Below are 20604 nucleotides of genomic sequence, written 5' to 3' on the forward strand. Positions count from 1 at the left end.
TGTTATAATTTTTAAGAAGGAGTGTCATAATACAGTTTTCCTATATATTCATTATCTTTTTTCTTTCATGTTGTATTATGACATTTTGAGAGTCATAATATAGGCAAAAGATGATAGAAAGACCTGGAAGGAGGGGTTAATAACTTCAGTTTAGCACTTTATTCAGAGGCATCCTAATTTTTATGGAGTATCATAATTTTTATAAAAAGATATCATAATATTATTTTTGCATATATTTATTATCTTTTTTTCTCCATGCCATATTATGACATCCTGAGAGTCATAATATATGTAAAGGATTATAGGAAGATCTGGAAGGAGAGGTTAATAACTTTAGTTTAGCATTTTCTGTAAAGGTGACATAATTTTTGTGAATGGATGTCATAATTTCTAAGAAAAAATATCATAATTCTGTTTCTGCATATATTTATCATCTTTTTTTCTCTGTTAGTATTGGATGTCGTAACTTAATTTCTAAAATCGCATGTTAAAATAACGTACCATAATTTTACCACATGTTATAAGTTGATATATTAGTTTAGCTCATATTTTAGAGCAATATTAGAGCTCCTTCAGCACAACATTAGAGCTCCTATCAGCTCATATTTTAGAGCTTCAGCAAAACATGCTCAGCAATATTCAGCATGTTCAACAAGAGTAATATTTGTTGTTTAGTAAGTTCAGTAAAAGTTTTATGGGCAATGTTCCGCATGTTCAGCTTTGTTATATAAATTCAAGTTCTGCACAAATAGACTGAAACATTCAAGTTCAGCTGATATAATGGATAACAACCTTAAATTAAACACTGATAACATCTGAACATTGATAATATTGATAATATCTGATAACATCTGAACACTGATAACACTGTTAACATCGTTAAATTAAACATAACATAGTTTTGAAAGCTGATTAGGAAGGTTATATCATTAATTACAAAACTGATTACAAAATATTCATTACATACATGATTTTCAAAATTATATCTATTCTTCCTTCAGTCAAAAAGAAAAAAACTGCTAGCATTGTCCATGAAACCATCATGCAATCAAATAAAACTTCTCCCTTGTGGTACATTTTGCAAGCTCCTTCTTCAACCTAGCACATTCAGCTTTCATCTTTGTTACTTTCTTTTTTTATGTCAAAAACCTCTATTTTTAAGACATCTACCTCTACTAACAGGCCGATTATCTCTCCTTTCAACTCTGACACATGTTCTTTCAAACATGAATTTTCTCCTCTATATCTTCTAATGATTCCAGATAATCTTTTCATCTCAGCTTTCAAATCTCTTACTTCATCTCTCTTTTCAAAAAGAGCTACTTTGGCTCGACCTTTGATTTTTGAATTGATCCATGTGAAATAACTGCAATAGAACTCATTCTGTAAAGATGAACAGCAATGCATAGAGATTATACTCAAATAATTGACACTATATTTACAACATTGATAAAATTTATCTGATAGTTTCGATAACCTCTGAATCTTCTTACAGGATTGTTATCACTCCATGAGGTCCATATTTTAGTTGAGAGACTATACTTGCATTGTCCTACACCATCACTGCTTCCTATTGAGTCCATGCTCCGATTTGAAGACTCATGCATTGATCTTCCAACATTCCTATAAGCCATCACCTTTAAACGAACTTTGAATCAATGCCTTAATATGACACGATAATAACTTGATCTAAAAATATGAGAATTGGACTTACAACATCCTTTCACAAAATTTATGATACTTCTTTAGAAAATTATGATACCTCGAAACAAAATAAAAAATCATCAATTTTGATCCTCCGTACCAGGACTTTTTCACTTTCCATTGGCTAAAATATGATATCCTGAGTACAATAATATGGCTTTGAGATAACTTGAGCTAAAAATATGAGAAATATGAATACCTCGATATAAAATGAAAAAATAAAAATTTGATCCTCCGTATCAAGAATATTCAATTATCCATTGTTATAAATATGACATCCAGAGAGTAATAATATGGTCAGGAGATAAAAAAAAAATAAAAATATGAGATTTGAACTTATGACACTCCTTCACAAAATTATGATATCTTTTCAAAAATTTATGACACCCTGACACAAAAAAAAAAATTGAAGATTTTCATTCTCCTATTAGAACTTTTCATCATCCGTTGGCTAAAATATAATTTTTAAGATATCATAATGCAGATTTGAAAAACCCATCTTTCAAATATTCTGAATATAAACTACGGCTTGCAAGAATTCTTAAAGAGTTGTGAGGGCTTTACACTTACAAGTTGTGGAATAATTAGAAAACCAACTGCAACATGAAAAAAAAAGAATGTCATATTATGTAAAAAAAAGTTCTATCTTACTGTTATAATAAATCATCATACTTTCTATCATCTGTTAGGATTTGACGTCTCGAGATTCAGCCCATATTGAGCTCACAGCGAGGTTCGCGGTGAAAAACAGAGTCCAACAAGACTAAGATCACCTGAATCGAAGCTCGGATGGAGGAGATACGAATTTTTGAAGTCGGTACGAGATTCGAGGTGGTGGAGGACCGCCGGCAACCGGCGGTGGGCGGCAGCGGCGCGGCCGCAGGCGGCGGCGCGCAGGATGCGCAACTCAGGCCCGCGTGGGATGCGCGACCCACACGGGCGGATGGCCCAGGCGGGCGCGCGGTGATGCGTAGTCGTTGATAGCACCAAAAATAACTCTACTCACTACGTAGGTAGGATGAGTCGAGATCGTATCCTCAGAGACTTTAGGCTAAGTTGAGATTGCAAAATAAAAGAAAGAAGTATTATTTTTGATTTAAAAAATAAATTATCTTAAAATTGATGTAATTAGAAAATAAAGAGCTCGAAAGTTTTGAATTAATTTTGCACTAGTAGAGTTGTATCTCTTTTTTTTTTAATTAAATAGATGTGATTAATCTTAGAAAAAATATCTATCTTTCTTCGGCACGCTCCGTACCTGTAGATCACAGCATATCTCCGAAAAGTACTAGGTAAACAACTCTTCTTTCCTCGGCACGCCCCGTATCCGTAGATCACGGCGCGTCTCCGAAAAGTAAAAGTTGTTCCTAATATTAATCTAACAAGAAAGCATAAATAAAAGCATATGAAAGAGAGCAAATAAAGAACTCATGATGATTTAAATAAAAAGTATAATCTTTATTGCATATAAAGAAATACAAGAAAGTTTAGAACAATGAACCATCTCTGTGTCCTTACAAAATTTTTTCTCCACTCCCGAGACTGCTAGTCTAGCTGCTCATGAAGTAGTCCCTTTCTATTCCTCTATGCAAGGCTCTAGAAGAATTTCTGGGCTCCCCCTCCAATGAAAGTACAAAAGTCTTTTTATAGGTGTTAGGAGGGAGGAGTTTTACATGATTTTTCGATGTGGGACTAAAGAAAATATAAATCTTTCCTCTCAAAATATTTCTAAATATTAATTTTTTTCCTTTAATAAGCATCTGTTCGTCTGCCATCAAAAACTCCCTGCGAACTCGCTCGCCACGCGCCCACACCCGCGCGATGCCGCACCCGTGCCCGCGCTCGCGTCCATGCTGCGTCCGCCCCGCATCCACGCGCTCACGCGCGCACTCGCGCGCCCACTCGCGCACCCAGGAATATTCCACGTGAAACAATTTTTTCGTATTCCAAAAAGAAACTTTTATTTCTTCACAATGACATCTATATCCTTTTGGATTCCTTGCATAGTGTCTTCATTTTTTATAATACCATATGCATCCTTCTTTTATTTTAATTTTATTTTAAGTCCAAATTTCTTCAAACTTGAGTCTTTTTTATCTATGAATCGGACTCTTTGTATCGACGATCATCTTTCCTGTAAAACATAAAAAGAAGCATCAAATTTTTAATAAATAAAATAAATTAAATATAATTTTTTACTTTAAATGACTTAAATTAAGTGTTTATCACACCCCCCAACTTGAATTTTGCTCGTCCTCGAGTAAAATAGATATATCAGCATTGTGTACCGACTCGGTCTTGAATCAAAAATTAGGTTAGGCATCCCAAAAGGTAGATGATACTTGGTCAGACCATTAAAGAGATATTTCATTGGATTATCAATTTGACCCAATTAGTGGCTGAGTATTAACTAAAAAAATTTCAAGAGCTTTTCTTTCACCAACTCCCCACTTTACTCTTTAAATCCTCTAACTTAATGGGAAAGAGGTTTATTATCTTCTTGCAATTTAATCCCCTTAATATTTTTTTTTTTAACATTGCCTACCTTTTTACGTGAACCACAATGCTTACTTAAGCGAAAGGGCCCGATTATTCAGTAGGAAACCAATGTTGTTGTTGTTGTTGTTTTTTTTTTTTAAAGTAAATTTTAAGGAGAATTTTTTTTTGCATACCTCGACCTTTCCATCCAATTTCTCATGAAGCAGATTCTTTATTGAGATCAGTAAGAAGAGGGTTGTAGAATCACTCCTAAAATTTGGTCTAGTCTAAACCCTACCATTCATTGGGTTTTCTTAATAATTTATTCTTCAGTATCTCTAAAACTATCTTGACTATTAATCATTCATTGTTTAGGATGCCTAATTGACTCTTAATCAAAATAAAATTTGGATACACAAAACTAATTATTTTTGACCATACTCGAAGATTTGATTAATTTCCTCCCCCCCCCAACTTAATCTATATTGTCCTCAATGGAGTAGGAAAGCAAAGAAAATAAAAGGAGAGAGTGCACCTGGGATAATTTTGCTTCGGAAGTTGAAGATAGCTTCATTGATTAATAGGCTCTTGTTCTAAATTTCTGCAGCTGTGGTAAAGTAAAAAATATGAAATCGTTGGGTTGCCTCCCAACAAGCACTAAGTTTTACGTCTTCAGCCAGACTGAATTGAGTATTATGGCGGTTTTGGATCCACTAAATCAATAAATTCAATTAATTCTCCATCACTAATTCCATCTATGTAAGGTTTCAATCGCTGACCGTTCACTTTAAAAGTGTTCCCCTGTTTAGGATTTTTGAGTTCTATAGCTCCATGAGGAAATATCTGAGTTACAATGAAAGGTCCGTCCCAACGTGAGCGAAGTTTTTCAGGAAACAGACGCAACCTAGAATTGAAGAGCCAAACTTTTTGATTGGGCTCGAACATTTTTTGTGCAATAAATTTATCGTGGTATGCTTTAGTTCGAGCCTTATAAATTTTGACACTCTCATATGCTTCATTGCGTAGCTCTTCAAGTTCATTTAATTGGAGTCTCCTATTAGAACCTGTATTTTTCATATCAAAGTTAAATTACCGTATGGCCCAAAATGCACGATGTTCCAATTCCATCGGCAAATGACAAGCTTTTCCGAACACAAGTCGATAAGGAGACATTCTTATGGGTGTTTTAAAAGCAGTACGGTAAACCCATAATGCATCGTCTAAGCGAAGAGACCAATCCTATCTATCGGGCCTAACCATCTTTTCTAGGATATGTTTAATCTCCCTATTTGACACCTCTATCTGACCATTAGTTTGGGGGTGATATGGTATGATCACTTTGTGTGAAATATTATATTTTTTCATAAGTGCTTCAAAATATTTATTCGTAAAATGAGTCCCCCCATCACTAATGATCACCCTTGGGAAGCCAAATCGACTAATGATGTTTCGTTGGATAAAACTAATTATAATTTTATTATCATTAGTCCGTGTAGCTATTGCCTCCATCCATTTTGATACGTAATCAACTACCACCAGAATATATTCAAATCCAAATGAGGCTGGAAAAGATCCCATGAAATCAATCCCCCAAACATCGAAGATTTCTACTACTAAAATGGGGGTCAGCAACATCATATCCTTCTTGGATAAATTACTTGTTTGCTGACATCGCAGACAACTTCGGCCAAATTCATGTGCATCCTTGAAAAGCGTTGGCCAATAAAATTCACTCTGCAGTACTTTTGCTGCAGTTTTTCTTCCACTAAAATGTCCCCCACATGCCAAAGAATGGCAAAAAGTGAGAATGCTTTGGAATTCACTCTCGGGGACACAACGACGAATAACTTGATCAGGACAGTATTTGAATAGTTCAGGTTCTTCCCAGAAATAATGTTTAATTTGCAAGAAAAATCGATCCTTTTCTTGTTTTGTCCAGTGAGAAGGTACTTGTCCTGTTGACAAGTAATTGACAATATGGGCAAACCATGGAGGACGGCTAGAGGAGATTGTAAAAAGTTGTTCGTCAGAAAATTTTTCTTTGACCTCATCTATGCCTATCGTGTGTTCAACTAAGATCCTGGAGATGTGATCAGCTACCACATTCTCAGAACCCTTCTTATCTCAGATTTTCAGATCAAATTCTTATAAAAGAAGGATCCATCTGATCAAACGCGGTTTAGTATCTTTCTTTGAGAGGAGATGTTTCAGAGCCGCATGATCAGAGTAAACTAGAACCTTAGACCCTAACAGATATGAGCAAAATTTTTTAAGGGCGAACACTACTGCTAGTAGCTCTTTTTCTGTTGTGGTGTAGTTTAATTGGACATCGGAAAGAGTCTTGCTAGCATAATAGATCACATGTGGCTCCTTATTGATTTTTTGTCCTAAGACGGCACCTATTGCAAAGTCAGAGGCATCACACATAATCTCAAATGGAATGGACCAGTCAGGAGTTTTTATTATGGGTGCTGTTGTCAGGGCTGTTCATAATGTGTTGAACGCTTTCAAACAGTCTTCATCAAAGACAAATGGTGTATCCTTGGCCAACAGATTGCATAAGAGTCTTGAAATCTTGCTAAAGTCTTTAATGAAGCGTCTATAAAATCCGACATGACCTAAGAAGGATCGTATTTGTCAGATCGAAGTAGGGGGTGGTAGTTTTGAAATGACCTCAACTTTGGCTTTATCTACCTCGATCCCTCTTTCAGAAATAATATGTCCTAATACAATTCCTTTCCGCACCATGAAATGGCTCTTTTCCCAACTTAGGACAAGATTTGTCTCCATACACCATTTAAAAACTTTGGAAAGATTATGGAGATAATCCTCAAAAGTGGTTCCAAACACAGAAAAATCATCCATAAAAACTTCAAGACATTTATCCACCATATCCAAAAAAATGGTCAGTATGCACCGTTGAAATGTAGCGGGTGCATTGCAAAGCCCGAACGGTATACGTCGAAAAGTGAAGGTGCCATAGGGGCAGGTGAAGGTAGTCTTTCCTTGGTCATCCGAAAATACAGGTACTTGATTGTACCCTGAATAACCATCAAAAAAATAGTAGAAACTTTGTCCTGCTAATCGTTCTAGGATTTGGTCGATGAAGGGCAATGAAAAATGGTCCTTCCTAGTAACGGCATTCAGTTTTCTATAATCTATGCATACTCGCCATCCAGATGATATGCGAGTGGGACGTAGTTCACCTTCTTCGTTCTCAACCACAGTAATACCAGATTTTTTAGGTACTACTTGAGTGGGACTGACCCATTTACTATCGGATATGGGGTAGATGATTCCAGCATCTAACCACTTTACCATCTCTTTCTTTACTACTTCACGCATGTTTGGGTTCAATCTCCTCTGCATATCTCGATGGGGTTTGGCATGTTCCTCAAAATGAATATGGTACATGCAAATGGAGAGGTCAATTCCTTTTAAATTGACAATAGACCAACCGATAGCCTCTTTGTGTTCCTTCAGAATACCAACCAATTGTGCTTCCTGATTAGGGGTCAAGTCTGATGCAATGATTGCCGGGAGGGTGTCATTGAGTCCTAGAAATACATACTTGAGCGTAGCAGGAAGGGGTTTCAATTCTAACGTAGGTGGTGATTCTAAAGATGGAACTATTAGTGTACTGGCTAATGTGGGCAAAGGCTCATACTTGATTGTCCATGGAGGAGTGATTTTATCGTATGGTGTATCCAACAAGATGTTAACTTCTTTCATATATTCCTCAAAGTCACACACTCCAAAGTGAGCCAAGCAAGTCACACACTCCAAAGTGAGCCAAGCAAGTATCTAAGGGGTCTGGTGCTAGAATTATGGGTGTTGCATCTTCTATAATATCTTCTAGTGTATCTACTTCGAAGCAACTATCCATTGATGGTCCTTGGGAAGCACCAAACATATTCAGTCTTAGTTTCTTATACCCAAACGATACGTCCATGACTCCTGTCCTACAATTAATGCATGCATTTGCCGTAGCTAGGAAGGGTCGTCCTAAGATAATGGGAATTTGTCTGGGATTGCCATTTAATTCCATATCGAGAATCAGAAAATCAACTGGAAAGTAAAACTCATCTACTTTGACCAAGACATCCTCAAGCATTCCACATGGTTCCTTAATTGATCTGTCGGCTAACTGCAGTGTGACTGATGTGGATTTCAGTTCTCCGAATCCAAAAAGTTCATACACCGAACTAGGTAAATGATTCACACTTGCCCCTAAATCCAGAAGAGCTTTTTCAATGTGATACTCTCCTATAACACAGGAAATGATGGGGGCTCCTGGGTCCTTAAGCTTTGGAGGAGTGGCATGCTGGAAGACAGAACTAGCCTGTTCAGTGAGACGTACTTTCTTTGGGATTTGTGATCTAGATTTACGTTTTTGGATGCACAAATCCTTCAAAAATTTGGCATAAGCAGGGACCTGTTTGATTACGTCTAGAAGGAGAAGATTAATTTGGACTTGCTTAAACAATTCCAACATCTCATCGAGTTTTTCTCCCTTCTTATCTGCAGGAATAGGGACTTTCAGGGCATCCGAAAATGGGGCTTTAGGCAAGTAAGGTGATTCCGGTGCAGTTGGTTCCTTTTCTATTTTCAGGTCTTCCTTGTTCTTAGATGATTTGGATCGGTTAGAGGTTTAGGATCGGTCTCATTGGTTTTACTAGTGTGTTCAATGACCTTCCCACTTCTCAGAGTCATGATTGATTTGGCATGTTCAGAAAAAGCTTCTGGGGTATTAGAACTCTCAATCACAAATTTCCCTCTTGGGTTGCTCTTGGATTGGCTAGGTAATTTTTTCCCTTCCCTCCTACTGAATGCAGTCGCTAGTTGATCTATTTGGGTCTCTAGCTTAGCAATGGATTGTGTGTGGGAGTTAAGGGTCTGAGTGTTGACTTCTAATCGTTCTAGTGCTTTCAGAACTTTTTCCTCAAAAGCTGAGCTGTGACCAGTAGTAGACGGTTGAGAAACATTTTGAAATTGATGGTATGGTCCATGCCTATATGTTGGGTCTTGATATTGAGGTCGAGGTGTGGCAGGACCATATGGTCTCCAGGAAAAATTTAGATGGTTTCTCCAACCGGGGTTATAAGTGTTCGAATATGGATCGTTTCCTGATCTGCGAGCTTGTTGGACTTGAGCTTGCTGAATCTGCTCATGCACAAACTCAGAAAATTAAGGTGCGGCTGGGCATTCACTAACAAAATGGTTCGGACTTGCACACAATGCACAAACTTCTTGGATTGGGTTAGGTAGAATCGGGGATTGTCCAGTATTTAGAAGATGATCTAATTTTTGGGATAGTTCATCTACCTTATGATGGATATCTATGGCATTTTCTACTTCATATATTCCACCTCTCTTTGGGTTTAACATGGGTTTTTCTCTAATAGAGACAGACATATGATGTAATAAATTTTCACTTAAAATTTCAAACAGTTGCCATGCCTCATCCTCATTTTTCAGCATGAATGTCCCACCGCATGATGCATCGACCATTTGTCGATGTCTTTCAGAGAGCCCATCATAAAAATATTGGATTAACTACCACTTGGGTACAGCATGGTGGGGATATTTTCTAATAAGCTCCTTTAATCTCTCCCATGTTTCATGAAATATTTCTCCATCTAATTGAAAAAAACTAGTTATGGCTTTTCTTATTTGATTAGTTTTTCCTATGAAAAAATATTTCTTGAGAAACTCTCCTTGCAGCTGGTCCCAGGTTGATATAGTCATAGAATCCAAAGTATGTAGCCAGTATTTGGCTTTGTCCTTAAGTGAGAAAGGGAATAATTTTAACCTAAGAGCATCATCGGAGAAGTTGTGAATTTTGACAGTTGAACATATCTCAAGAAATTCTTCAAGATGTTTATAAGGGTCCTCATTACTAAGTCCATAAAATGAAGGTAACATTTCGATTATACTGGATTTAATTTCATATTGAGTGGCCTCCACAGGGGGCACTTGAATACAAGGAGAGTAGGTATATGTGGAAGGAGTAAAGTACTCCTTCAGTTGCTTGGGTGGATCATTCTCCTGATTTCGGTCTATATTTTTACGTCTGTTGGCTCTAAAGGTTCTTTCTATTTCTGGATCAAAAGGTTGGATTTCTGATCGTAACGATATACGGCCAAGCATACACCTTACAATTATACTTTAGAGCAAACACAGAAAATTTTTCTTTTTATAATATATATATTTTTATAATAAAGTGAGAAAAAAATAAAGAAAATCTAAAGAGAAGAACCTAAGAATCTTAAATCTATGAAAAGGAAGAAATTAGTTAATGTTTAGATGTTAATTGCAATCAACTTAAACAAGCATAGACTCTCTATCCTAAGGTTAACTTAGATCTAGACAGCTCCTAACTTTTAATACCGTCTTTGAGCGCTCCAAGCTCAAGACTGACTAACTGACTCGGCCAGGTAAGCATAAGATGTGGGAGGTTCCCTGCTCGTTGCTTTTCTTAGACACCAACTGAGTTGGTCAGGTCAGTCAACGGAACCAATTGAAAACCACTTTCTTTAACCACTTGCCTTAGACACCGAGCAATTAACCAATCCACACTCGGTTCAACTCTAGAGCTTTCTTATCCTATTGAGCTCGAAATTCCTAGGGCTGACGTCTAGTTGATTTTAGATTAAGATCTAGGTTATGCAAATGCAAGGGAGTGATTTGTGGGCCAAGGAAGGGTGATCAAATCCCCACCTTATCTTAGTTAATGGGTTGCGTCCTTAAAGTTAATTATGGAGATGAGATGCAAAGAAACAAGGTGTCCAATCAAGTTAGAAATTTTTATATTTGGGGTTACGCTATTTTAGTTAAGTGTTATGAAATGTCAGTGGCTTTTTTTTTCAACCGTACCAAGGTCCCCGGCAACGGCGCCAAAATTTGATGCGTAGTCGTTGATAGCACCAAAAATAACTCTACTCACTCCGTAGGTAGGATAAATCGAGATCGTATCCTCAGGGACCTTGGGCTAAGTTGAGATTGCAAAATAAAAGAAAGAAGCATTGTTTTTTATTTAGAAAATAAATTATCTTAAAATTGATGTAATTAGAAATTAAAGAGCTCAGGAGTTTTGAATTAATTTTGCACTAGTAGAGTTGTATCTTTTTTTTTAATTAAATAGATGTGATTAATCTTAGAAAAAATAACTCTTCTTTCCTCGACACGCCCCGTATCCGTAGATCACGGCGCATCTCCGGAAAGTAAAAGTTGTTCCTAATATTAATCTAACAAGAAAGCATAAATAAAAGCATATGAAAGGGAGCAAATAAAGAACTCATGATGATTTAAATAAAAAGCATAATCTTTATTGCATATAAAGAAATACAAGAAAGTTTAGAACAATGAACCATCTCTGTGTCGTTACAAAATTTTTTCTCCACTCCCGAGACTGCTAGCCTAGCTGCTCATGAAGTAGTCCCTTTCTATTCCTCTATGCAAGGCTCTAGAAGAATTTCTGGGCTCCCCCTCCAATGAAAGTACAAAAGTCTTTTTATAGGTGTTAGGAGGGAGGAGTTTTACATGATTTTTCGATGTGGGACTAAAGAAAATTCAAATCTTTCCTCTCAAAATATTTCTAAATATTAATTTTTTTCTTTAATAAGCATCTATTTGTCCGTCATCAAAAACTCCCTGCGAACCCGCTCACCGCGTGCCCACACCCGCGCGATGCCGCACCCGTGCCCGCGCTCGCGCCCACGCCGCGTCCGCCCCGCGTCCACGCGCGCGCACTCTGCGCCCAGGAGTATTCCACGTGAAACAACTTTTTCGTATTCCAAAAAAAAACTTTTGTTTCTTCACAATGACATCTATATCCTTTTGGTTCCTTACATAATATCTTCATTTTCTATAATACCATATGCATCTTTTTTTTATTTTAATTTTATTTTAAGTCCAAATTTCTTCAAACTTGAGTCTTTTTGATCTATGAATCGGACTCTTTGTACCGGCGATCATCTTTCCTGTAAAACATAAAAAGAAGCATCAAATTCTTAATAAATAAAATAAATTAAATATAATTTTTTATTTTAAATGACTTAAATTAAGTGTTTATCACGCGGCCCAGGCGGGCGTGCGGCCCAGGCGGGCGTGCAGCCCAGCCCCGCGCGCGGGCGCGGCCCAAGACCGCGTGGGCGGGCCGGCCCAGGCCCAGCGGTCTGCTGGCCCCTTTGCATCGGTCCACCATTGACCGGACGGTCCACGACTGGGCCTGTGGACCGCGTGGGCATTTTTTACGCGTTTCTCGCGGTCCACGGCACTATTCTGTGGACCGAAGCGCGATCGGAGGGCCCAGGTGGCTCTCGATCTTGATCCGACGGTCTGGGACGTGATTTGGGTTGATTAAAGAGTCCTAATCATGATCTAAGTTGTGATTAAAGTCTATAAAAAGCCCTGTGACGAACAGAGGAAGCTGTGGTTGGTTTTCTCGCACCGTACGAACCCGAGAAGAGAGAGAGAGGCAGAAGCGTTGCTGTGAGAGAAGGAGCAGGGCTCCTGGACAGTGGTCGCCAGGTACTTCAGGGGTTCAGGGGGGTCTTCCAAGAGAGAGAGAGCTTTTGTGAGGAAAACTTCTAGTGAGAGAGAATTGGATGTACAAGGGTTGAGGGTGAGGTCTCCTCTTGTAAAATTTCTTTTTCATAGTGAAGTTTGTATGCCCCGTGGAGGCGAGCCCTTTTGTGGCTGATCCACTTGATTGTTTTCCTTTTGTTTTGTTTCTTCTTTCTTGCTGCTGCATCGCGTGGTACTGAAAAGATCTTGGAAGGTGGTGTCCTGGCCAGACATCCACCCAACATCATCCATGGTCTGAATTATGACTCCCAAAATATCATAATATATCATAGAAGAAAAAAATGATGAATATATATGAAAACAGAATTATGATATTTTTTTTAAAAAAAATATGACATCCATTCACAAAAATTATAACACTCTGAGACTAAATAAAAGAAACCAAAGGTATTAACCCTTCCTACCAATACTTTCTGTCATCCATGGCCTGAATTTACGACATGGAGAAAAAAATATGATGAATATATGCGGAAACAGAAATATGACACCTCTTTATAAAAATTATGACAGTCCTTCAAAAAAATTATGACATCCTCGTACTAAATAAAAAATTAAAGGCATTAACCCTTCCTACTAATACTTCCTATCATCCGTGGCCTGAATTATGACTCCCAAAATATCATAATATGTCACGAAGAAAAAAAGATAATAAATATATATAAAAACAGAATTATGACATTCATTCTTAAAACTTATGATATCCGTTCATAAAAATTATAATATTTCGGTACGAAATAAAAAATCAAAGACATTAATCCCTCCTACCAATACTTCCTATCATCCATGGTCTGAATTATGACTCTCAGAATATCATAATACGCCATAGAGAAAAAAAATATGATAAATATATGTGGAAGTAGAAATATGACACTCCTTCATAAAAATTATGACATCTAGCACCAAAAAAAACTGAAGACATTAACCTCTTCTAAACAAAAAATCGAAATCATTTTGTGAATCGATGTCATAAATTTTATAAAAAATATTATGACATCCCTCTTTAGACATGAATTTCAAAATATTTCATGGATATCATATAATTTTAGAATATGTTAACTTATAGTACCATATTATAATTTAAGATGCTCAAAATAGGCTATTATTGAATAAAAATACTTATCTAAAAATACTCCCTCAATAAATAATATATTTTTTGAAAAATGATAAAATACTCATCGTGAAATCTCTCTCGAGAGGAGGGTCTCCATCTAAAGAATGATGCCATCCACGGAGATGGTCCGATCGAGTTGCTTCGATTGTTCGAACAAAGAAAATGAAAAAAAATATTGGTCGCTAGAGGAGAGGGAGAATAAAGTGATATTTTGAGAGAGAAGATGGAAGAAAAAAAAAAAATTAAATGCTGAAGTGAAAGAAAAATGAAGCGGAGGGAAGATGAAAAAATTTTAATCGAATATTTTTCTCCCTCTTTTTTATTATTTTGAAAAGGCTAGAATTGATGATGCTGTAGAGCATTAGGCTACTGTTCGTGAAAAAGCAAGAGCCATCAATGTGGATCAATGTGAAAAAGCAAGAGCATTGATGATGCTGTAGAATGCACCACATGGGTACTTCGTGGATCAACCAAACAATGTGGTGCATTCTACGTTGGAATTTTTACACCGAGGGTGGTGTACAAAGAATTACTCTTTTGTAGATTACAACTTATGGAGAAGCGAGATCGCCTGGGTTGCAGGCCCAATTCTGGTGGGATAGAGATCTAGGCCCTTAAACGCTTGCTCTCTTCCTCCTCTCTCCCGCAGGCTCTTCCTCTCCCAATCTAGTCGGATCCAGTGGATTATTTCCAAACAAGCCCTTAATGTCTGGAAACTGCTTAGGAAAAAATTGATGGGAACTTGAAGTACTAACTGAATGGAAAATACTACCTTGGGAAGCACCTCTCTGTTAAATCCGGGCATAAGGCTTGATCCACTAAAATTGTAGCTAGTGGTGCATCAAATGTGTTTTAGAATTCTAACAATTATAAGCATGTCACATTATGTAATTTGAACATGTTGCTCGCTTGGAACTGCCTAACATATCTTATTTTCTCTTTTTCAATTGCAAATTATATCTTTTTTGGTAGACAAATTATATCTCTACGAAATTTTTAATTTATCATTCATCTCCCTTTTTTTTTTTTTTTTCGCTAAGCATTTATCTCCTTCAAAAGTTTCAGCAGTGACGTAATGGACCAGATGAATCATTTTTTTGATAACTATGATTTAAGCTTAGAGTAATTCTTTGTGCACCATATTTTGTATAGTAAAAATACACGGTCCCACTTTATTGGGTCACAAAGCTCCAACTTTCTAACACACATTTAACACCTACAGTTTTACTTTTTCATTTAAAATTTTGAATGACGAAAGTACCTTTCCTCTTGTGAAAAAATTATGCCATCCCATAACTATGGTATAACATCTTATGGTCAAATTATGGCTTTTTGTACAACAGTAAATTATAATTTGATCATAAGATGTCATAAGAAAGGGAGGGATATTTTTGTTATTTAAAAATTTTATAAATTTTTAATGATGAAAATTTTTTTTTCTCTTCATGACTTTCAAAGAAAATTATGACTTTTTATTGTACAGGAAGTCATAATTTGACTAGGATGTCATACTATAGTCATGAGATATCATAATTTTTTCACAAGAGGAAAGACATTCAAAATTTCGAACGAAAAAATAAAACTGCAGACATTAAATGTGCATTGAAAAATAGAGGCTATGTGGCCCAATGAGATAGGATGGTGTATTTTAATTGCACTGTATGCAGTGCAGAATTTCTCTTTAAGCTTAAGTCTTGCTGATAGGCCTTCCGGGCCATTTTGGGCTTTAGCTGGCGGGTCAGGCAAAAATCTAGGCCTGGGCTTCTATTCAGGAACTATTCGAAACACCATCCGTTGGGCTGCCTAGCTTCTACTCTCTCTCAGATGTGTTCTTTTCTAAATGAATACTTTATGAAGTCTATTTGAGTGAGACAGGTAGAGTTTTTAAAGGAAAAGTAGGGAAGGAGCCCTGCCTGATCTTATCAAGTAGATGGAATCTTTACAAGGATAGGGAGAAAAGAAAACTAAAAATACAAAATAAACCAACAAAAGACAAGTTAAAGTTAAAAGAGAAGCAGGATGGAGAATATATACGTACGTTTCTTCCCTTTTACATGTTATGTCCATCTTCGCAGCACGTGAGATAAGATTGATGATCTGATTTTGATTGCTGCTACTATTGTTACAGATCTGGTTGTTCCTTTCAGTCCAAATTGACCATGGGATGATGGCTAGAACGAACCATATCCGAAGAGAAGTTGGGGCAGTAAGTGTGAAATGATTAAGTTATCCAGCGTACGAGAGGTAGATACAAATGAAGAAAAATTCAATCTCAACAATTTCTTCAAATGGCGTTCTCATCCTCTACCTGATCTTGTTTACAACCTTTCTCCTTGTTCTCTCTATCAGGATGAAAAGGTAATCAAACTCTCTAATTGCCTTGACACAATAATGCTATGATTTTGATCTCCTTGTCTTTATGGATGGATAACCGGCGTTTACTTTTGAAGAGGATAGCTTGGAAGCTATAGGTGCATTGAATTTTAACTTTGGAGCATTCTTGGAGATTGATGTGATTATTAACGAGACAAGCATTTGCACAAGGCAATTAGCTAGTCGGGATATTTTAAAGAATCTTCCTTCTCCTTTTCTTCTCAATTTTTAATCTTTTATTTTTTTTTTATCTCTTTGTACTTTCATTAATTTAATAAATTGACTAGACCCTGCTCTAAAAATAATAATAATAATAATCATACAAAAACCCCGACTAATAGTCGATCGGTTTTGAAGTACGGACCTTCGAAGGGTCAATCTCACTTGTTAGTAAGTGAAATCAAATCCGTCCTCTCTGTGGCATCAAAAAAGTGCCATGCATTTGATTACTGGCGAAATATGGCAGTGAGTCTTACCAAAAAAAAATATATATCAGTGAGGAATCTTATGCATGTCCTCCAAAGAACCAGAGTGAGGAATCTTATGTTCACACCGGTGGATCTCCTCTGAAAGGCTGAAACCATCAAACATGACAAAAATCTTTTAAGAAACTCACTTCTCGTACCGATAACAAAGTCAAAGCATGGATTATAGTACTACCATGCGGACCAATCTAAGGTTCTGTCCGTTTGCTACTGGATTCAGACAGCTTACCGACCAGAGAGGTCAAAACCACAGCTGAAACTTCCACGTGGCAGAAAATTCATCGAAGAGCGAAAAATATTCACGAATTCTCTGATGGCCTGCGACGGATAGAACCCGCCGCTGCTCCCGAATGTATTCTACAACCAAAACTTACTGGGTCTGGGTCCCGTGCCCATTTGTGCACGTGTGCAGCAGCGAGACGGTCATTACCCTGTTTGATATTTGAAGCCCGATCTTCGATCACCTTCGAAGCCGGCGAAGGGCGGCCACGGGTGTTCCCATGATGACCGGAACGCTCAAGGCCGGGTTTAGAAATACAAACATGTTCTCTGTCCTGTCTTCATCTCCTGCACTCCATGACCAAGAGACGAGACACCAGAGACCAAAATTGTGATATAAGCTCTGGTGATCATCAGCGAAGACGACAGTGATCGGTTGTCGAGGGTGGCGATGGGCTCGTCGATGAGCTCCTGCTGTGGTGCCGAGAAGGTAGACCGAAGGTAAGGGGGTGAACTCAAAGTTTCATTGAATTATTACGGTAAATGGTGGCGGTCTCTCAATTGTGCCCAATTTGTCTGGGATTAGTTTTGTAAGTGGAGCAGCTAATAGTTCATGGAGGATGTTCACCTACAAGGAGCTACATGCTGCCACCCATGGATTCAGCGAGAACAATAAGCTCGGCGAGGGTGGGTTTGGAAGCGTTTATTGGGGAAAGACAGCTGATGGGCTTCAGGTAATTTGTGCCTATCACCTTTGCTCATGGTTGTATGTTATGATGGCTACTAGTATAAATATTATCAGGGTAAACTGATCAAACTGTGTCTTCACGGATGGCGCTACGTGCATGCATGTTTCGTCTATCCGGGCAGGTCTCAGTTTTGGGCCTCAACTTGGTCGAGTCAACAAATTAAATTTTTCAGAAGTTGTTTCAAATTTTGACAATCTTCATTGCAATTTTTAAACAAAAAAAATTAAGAAGATTTTTGGTCCCCATTTTTTGATGAATTTGACCTTGTTTTTGAATTGAGGCTATATAGATTGCTGTGAAGAAGTTGAAAGCCATGAATTCAAAAGCTGAGATGGAATTTGCAGTAGAGGTTGAGGTTCTTGCAAGGGTTCGACATAAGAACCTACTTGGTCTAAGAGGTTATTGTGCTGGAGCGGAGCATAGGCTTATTGTCTATGACTACATGCCCAATCTGAGTCTGTTGTCCCACCTCCACGGCCATCTCAAGAGTGAGGGGCGATTGGACTGGAAAACGAGGATGAATATCATACTCGGATCTGCAGAAGGGCTGGTGTAAGTTTCTCTAATACCTTGCTTGCGCAAAGGTTCATACAATAATTTATCAGTGTTGTTCTTGTCAAAACGCCACTATCTTGCATCATAACTGAAACTAAAAGACAAGTTGTTGAGCGAGACCAATTTTAGGAGAACACAGACAAAAAATTCATTTTTATCACTGTATATTTGTACAGTGAGTTACTGCAGCAAACAATTCGAGTGTCTTACCCACAATCTGCACAAAGATTAATTGAGGTTATAGAATGCGAACCACAATACTTCCCGGCTTTAATTTCATCCTCCTTTGACTTTATAAAACCTCTTAGAGCTCTTGACATGATTTCTGTTTGCATGGATAACCTCAACCACTAAGGATCAAATCGAGTGAGTACTCGGAAACCCAGAGAGTTGGGGTTAGGTTTCAGCATGCAATTCAATAACATATTGTACTTGGCTTAGTTTTAGCGCCGTCCAATCCGATCAAAATTACCTTGGACCGGGTCCTGGTCCAATGTTTTAACCAAGTCAGAATTTGCCTAGGCATTGCACGACAGATCAACAATTCTAGACTCGACCAATAGTTTAAGATAGAATCTTGGTTGAGAAATTATTGAGTGGACCGGGTCTAACATGGACCTTCGTATTGCTATTACACATAAAAAAGGAAGAAAGAGGGAGGAAAATGGAATGATTTCATTCTTGATCTATGGTGGACCTCCACCTAACAATCTCTTTCCGGTCAGCCTAGCTGCTTATAGTGCAGTACAACTTGTATACATATGTGGTCGATATCCCAACAGCAAAATTGATGATATTTAATGGGCCAGCCACTTGATTCATTTCTGCTCAATGTTGTTACAAAAGCCAACAATTAATTCAGCTAATTTTGAAAAAATAAATAAATAAAAATAGAAGATCAAACGAATAAAATTTTGATGCAGCGGCTTTGCAAATTCAGGTATTTGCACCATGAGGTGACACCCCACATCATCCACCGAGACATCAAGGCTAGCAACGTTCTCCTGGACTCCGACTTCGAGCCCCTCGTTGCCGACTTCGGCTTCGCCAAGCTCATTCCCGAGGGGGTGAGCCACATGACCACCAGGGTGAAGGGCACCCTGGGTTACCTCGCCCCGGAGTACGCCATGTGGGGCAAAGTCTCCGAGAGCTGCGACGTCTACAGCTTTGGCATCCTCCTCCTCGAGCTCGTCTCCGGCCGCAAGCCCATCGAGAAGCTCCCTGGCGGCGTCAAGCGCACCATCACCGAATGGGCCGAGCCCCTCATATCCAAGGCCCGCTTCCGGGAACTCGTCGACCCGAGGCTCCTCGGGGACTTCGACGAGGCCCAGCTCCGTCGAGTCATCGAGGCTGCCATCCTCTGCGTCCAGGGGGAGCCCGAGCGGAGGCCCGACATGCGTGAGGTGGTGGCGATCATCCAAGGGAGCGATAGCAGGGTGGCGGCCAAGCGGGAGGGAATGAGGATAGAAAGCATCAGGTACGGAGAAGACTTGATGGCCATGGACCAGAACAGCGATGATGATGTGGATGCTCATGATCACGATCACGATGTCGATGATGATAATATGGCAGGAGGGAAGTTTGGAAATGATAGCAGTGTTTATGGCGTGTTTGGGAAGATGGATGTGCAGAAGATGCATGATCCCTACGCGGGCTATGGGGGTAGGAGGAATATGCTACATGGTTGATGCATGCATAGGTGGTGGGCTAGTGGTGGAATGGACGCATCTTAATTTGGGCAAATTCTCTTCTCGATCTCCTTGTTGGCCTTTTCATACATGGGTGTTGGCCGTTGTTCTAAAATTTAAAGGGTTGAACCGTAATTTTGATGTGGAGCGTAGTTTTAGTGGAGCAGCCTTGTCTCTGTGCTGGTATACGGTGAAGGGGATTAATAAAATGTGACATGTCATAACATGCTTCTTATTTTGTCAAATGGAAGGAAATGCTAGTAATTTCACCGGGGTGCTGTATGATGTTTTTTCTTTTCTATAAAATAGCAGGAGTATTCAGTCAGAAAATAGAATAGCAGCAGTATTGCACTTCTTGATAAAAGAGCTAACATGCAAGGAGCTATACAACGAGAACGAGTATAGTCTTTTCAAAATATTCCAAACTCCTGAAACCTTAGTGAAGGTGGGATTCTCCTTTAGGTCACTTACTAGTCTAATTCCAAAGATTTTACCAGCATAATATATTTCCACTATTGCAAGGTTATTGCATTTAAATTCTAGGCCAGTACATCTGTTGCTTCATATGGTGCTTTTTCTTATTGCACATTGTCCAGTGTCATTCAAAATTATAGGCCCTGTTTGGATGTTGGTTGTTGGTTATCCATTAACGA

At 38.3% G+C, this 20604-nt stretch overlaps 1 protein-coding gene and 1 non-coding gene across 2 annotated transcripts; both read left to right on the top strand.

Annotated features, from left to right (window-relative positions):
- The first annotated feature begins 9752 nt into the window (after nucleotides 1–9752).
- On the top strand, nucleotides 9753–9858 carry LOC140855113 (small nucleolar RNA R71). The gene has a single exon (XR_012138144.1). It is a non-coding gene; the product is annotated as a small nucleolar RNA R71 (small nucleolar RNA).
- A 7309-nt stretch (nucleotides 9859–17167) lies between these two features.
- On the top strand, nucleotides 17168–20220 carry LOC105039400 (PTI1-like tyrosine-protein kinase At3g15890). Its single transcript, XM_019848276.3, has 4 exons — nucleotides 17168–17460; nucleotides 17546–17693; nucleotides 17998–18260; nucleotides 19204–20220. Exons 1-4 carry the CDS (start codon nucleotides 17411–17413, stop codon nucleotides 19949–19951), a joined length of 1209 nt encoding a protein of 402 aa, XP_019703835.1. The 5' UTR covers nucleotides 17168–17410; the 3' UTR covers nucleotides 19952–20220.
- The last annotated feature ends 384 nt before the right edge of the window (nucleotides 20221–20604 follow it).

This window comes from Elaeis guineensis, chromosome 1 (genome assembly GCF_000442705.2).
Source record: "Elaeis guineensis isolate ETL-2024a chromosome 1, EG11, whole genome shotgun sequence".
NCBI lineage: Eukaryota > Viridiplantae > Streptophyta > Magnoliopsida > Arecales > Arecaceae > Elaeis > Elaeis guineensis.

Excerpts from the sequence above, each read along its gene's own strand:
- LOC105039400 (XM_019848276.3), top strand. The coding sequence starts at position 17,411 with ATGGGCTCGTCGATGAGCTCCTGCTGTGGTGCCGAGAAGGTAGACCGA. Across the intron at positions 17,461-17,545 it reads GCCGAGAAGGTAGACCGAAG|TTTTGTAAGTGGAGCAGCTA; the intron begins GTAAGGGGGTGA and ends GTCTGGGATTAG. Across the intron at positions 18,261-19,203 it reads GGATCTGCAGAAGGGCTGGT|GTATTTGCACCATGAGGTGA; the intron begins GTAAGTTTCTCT and ends TTGCAAATTCAG.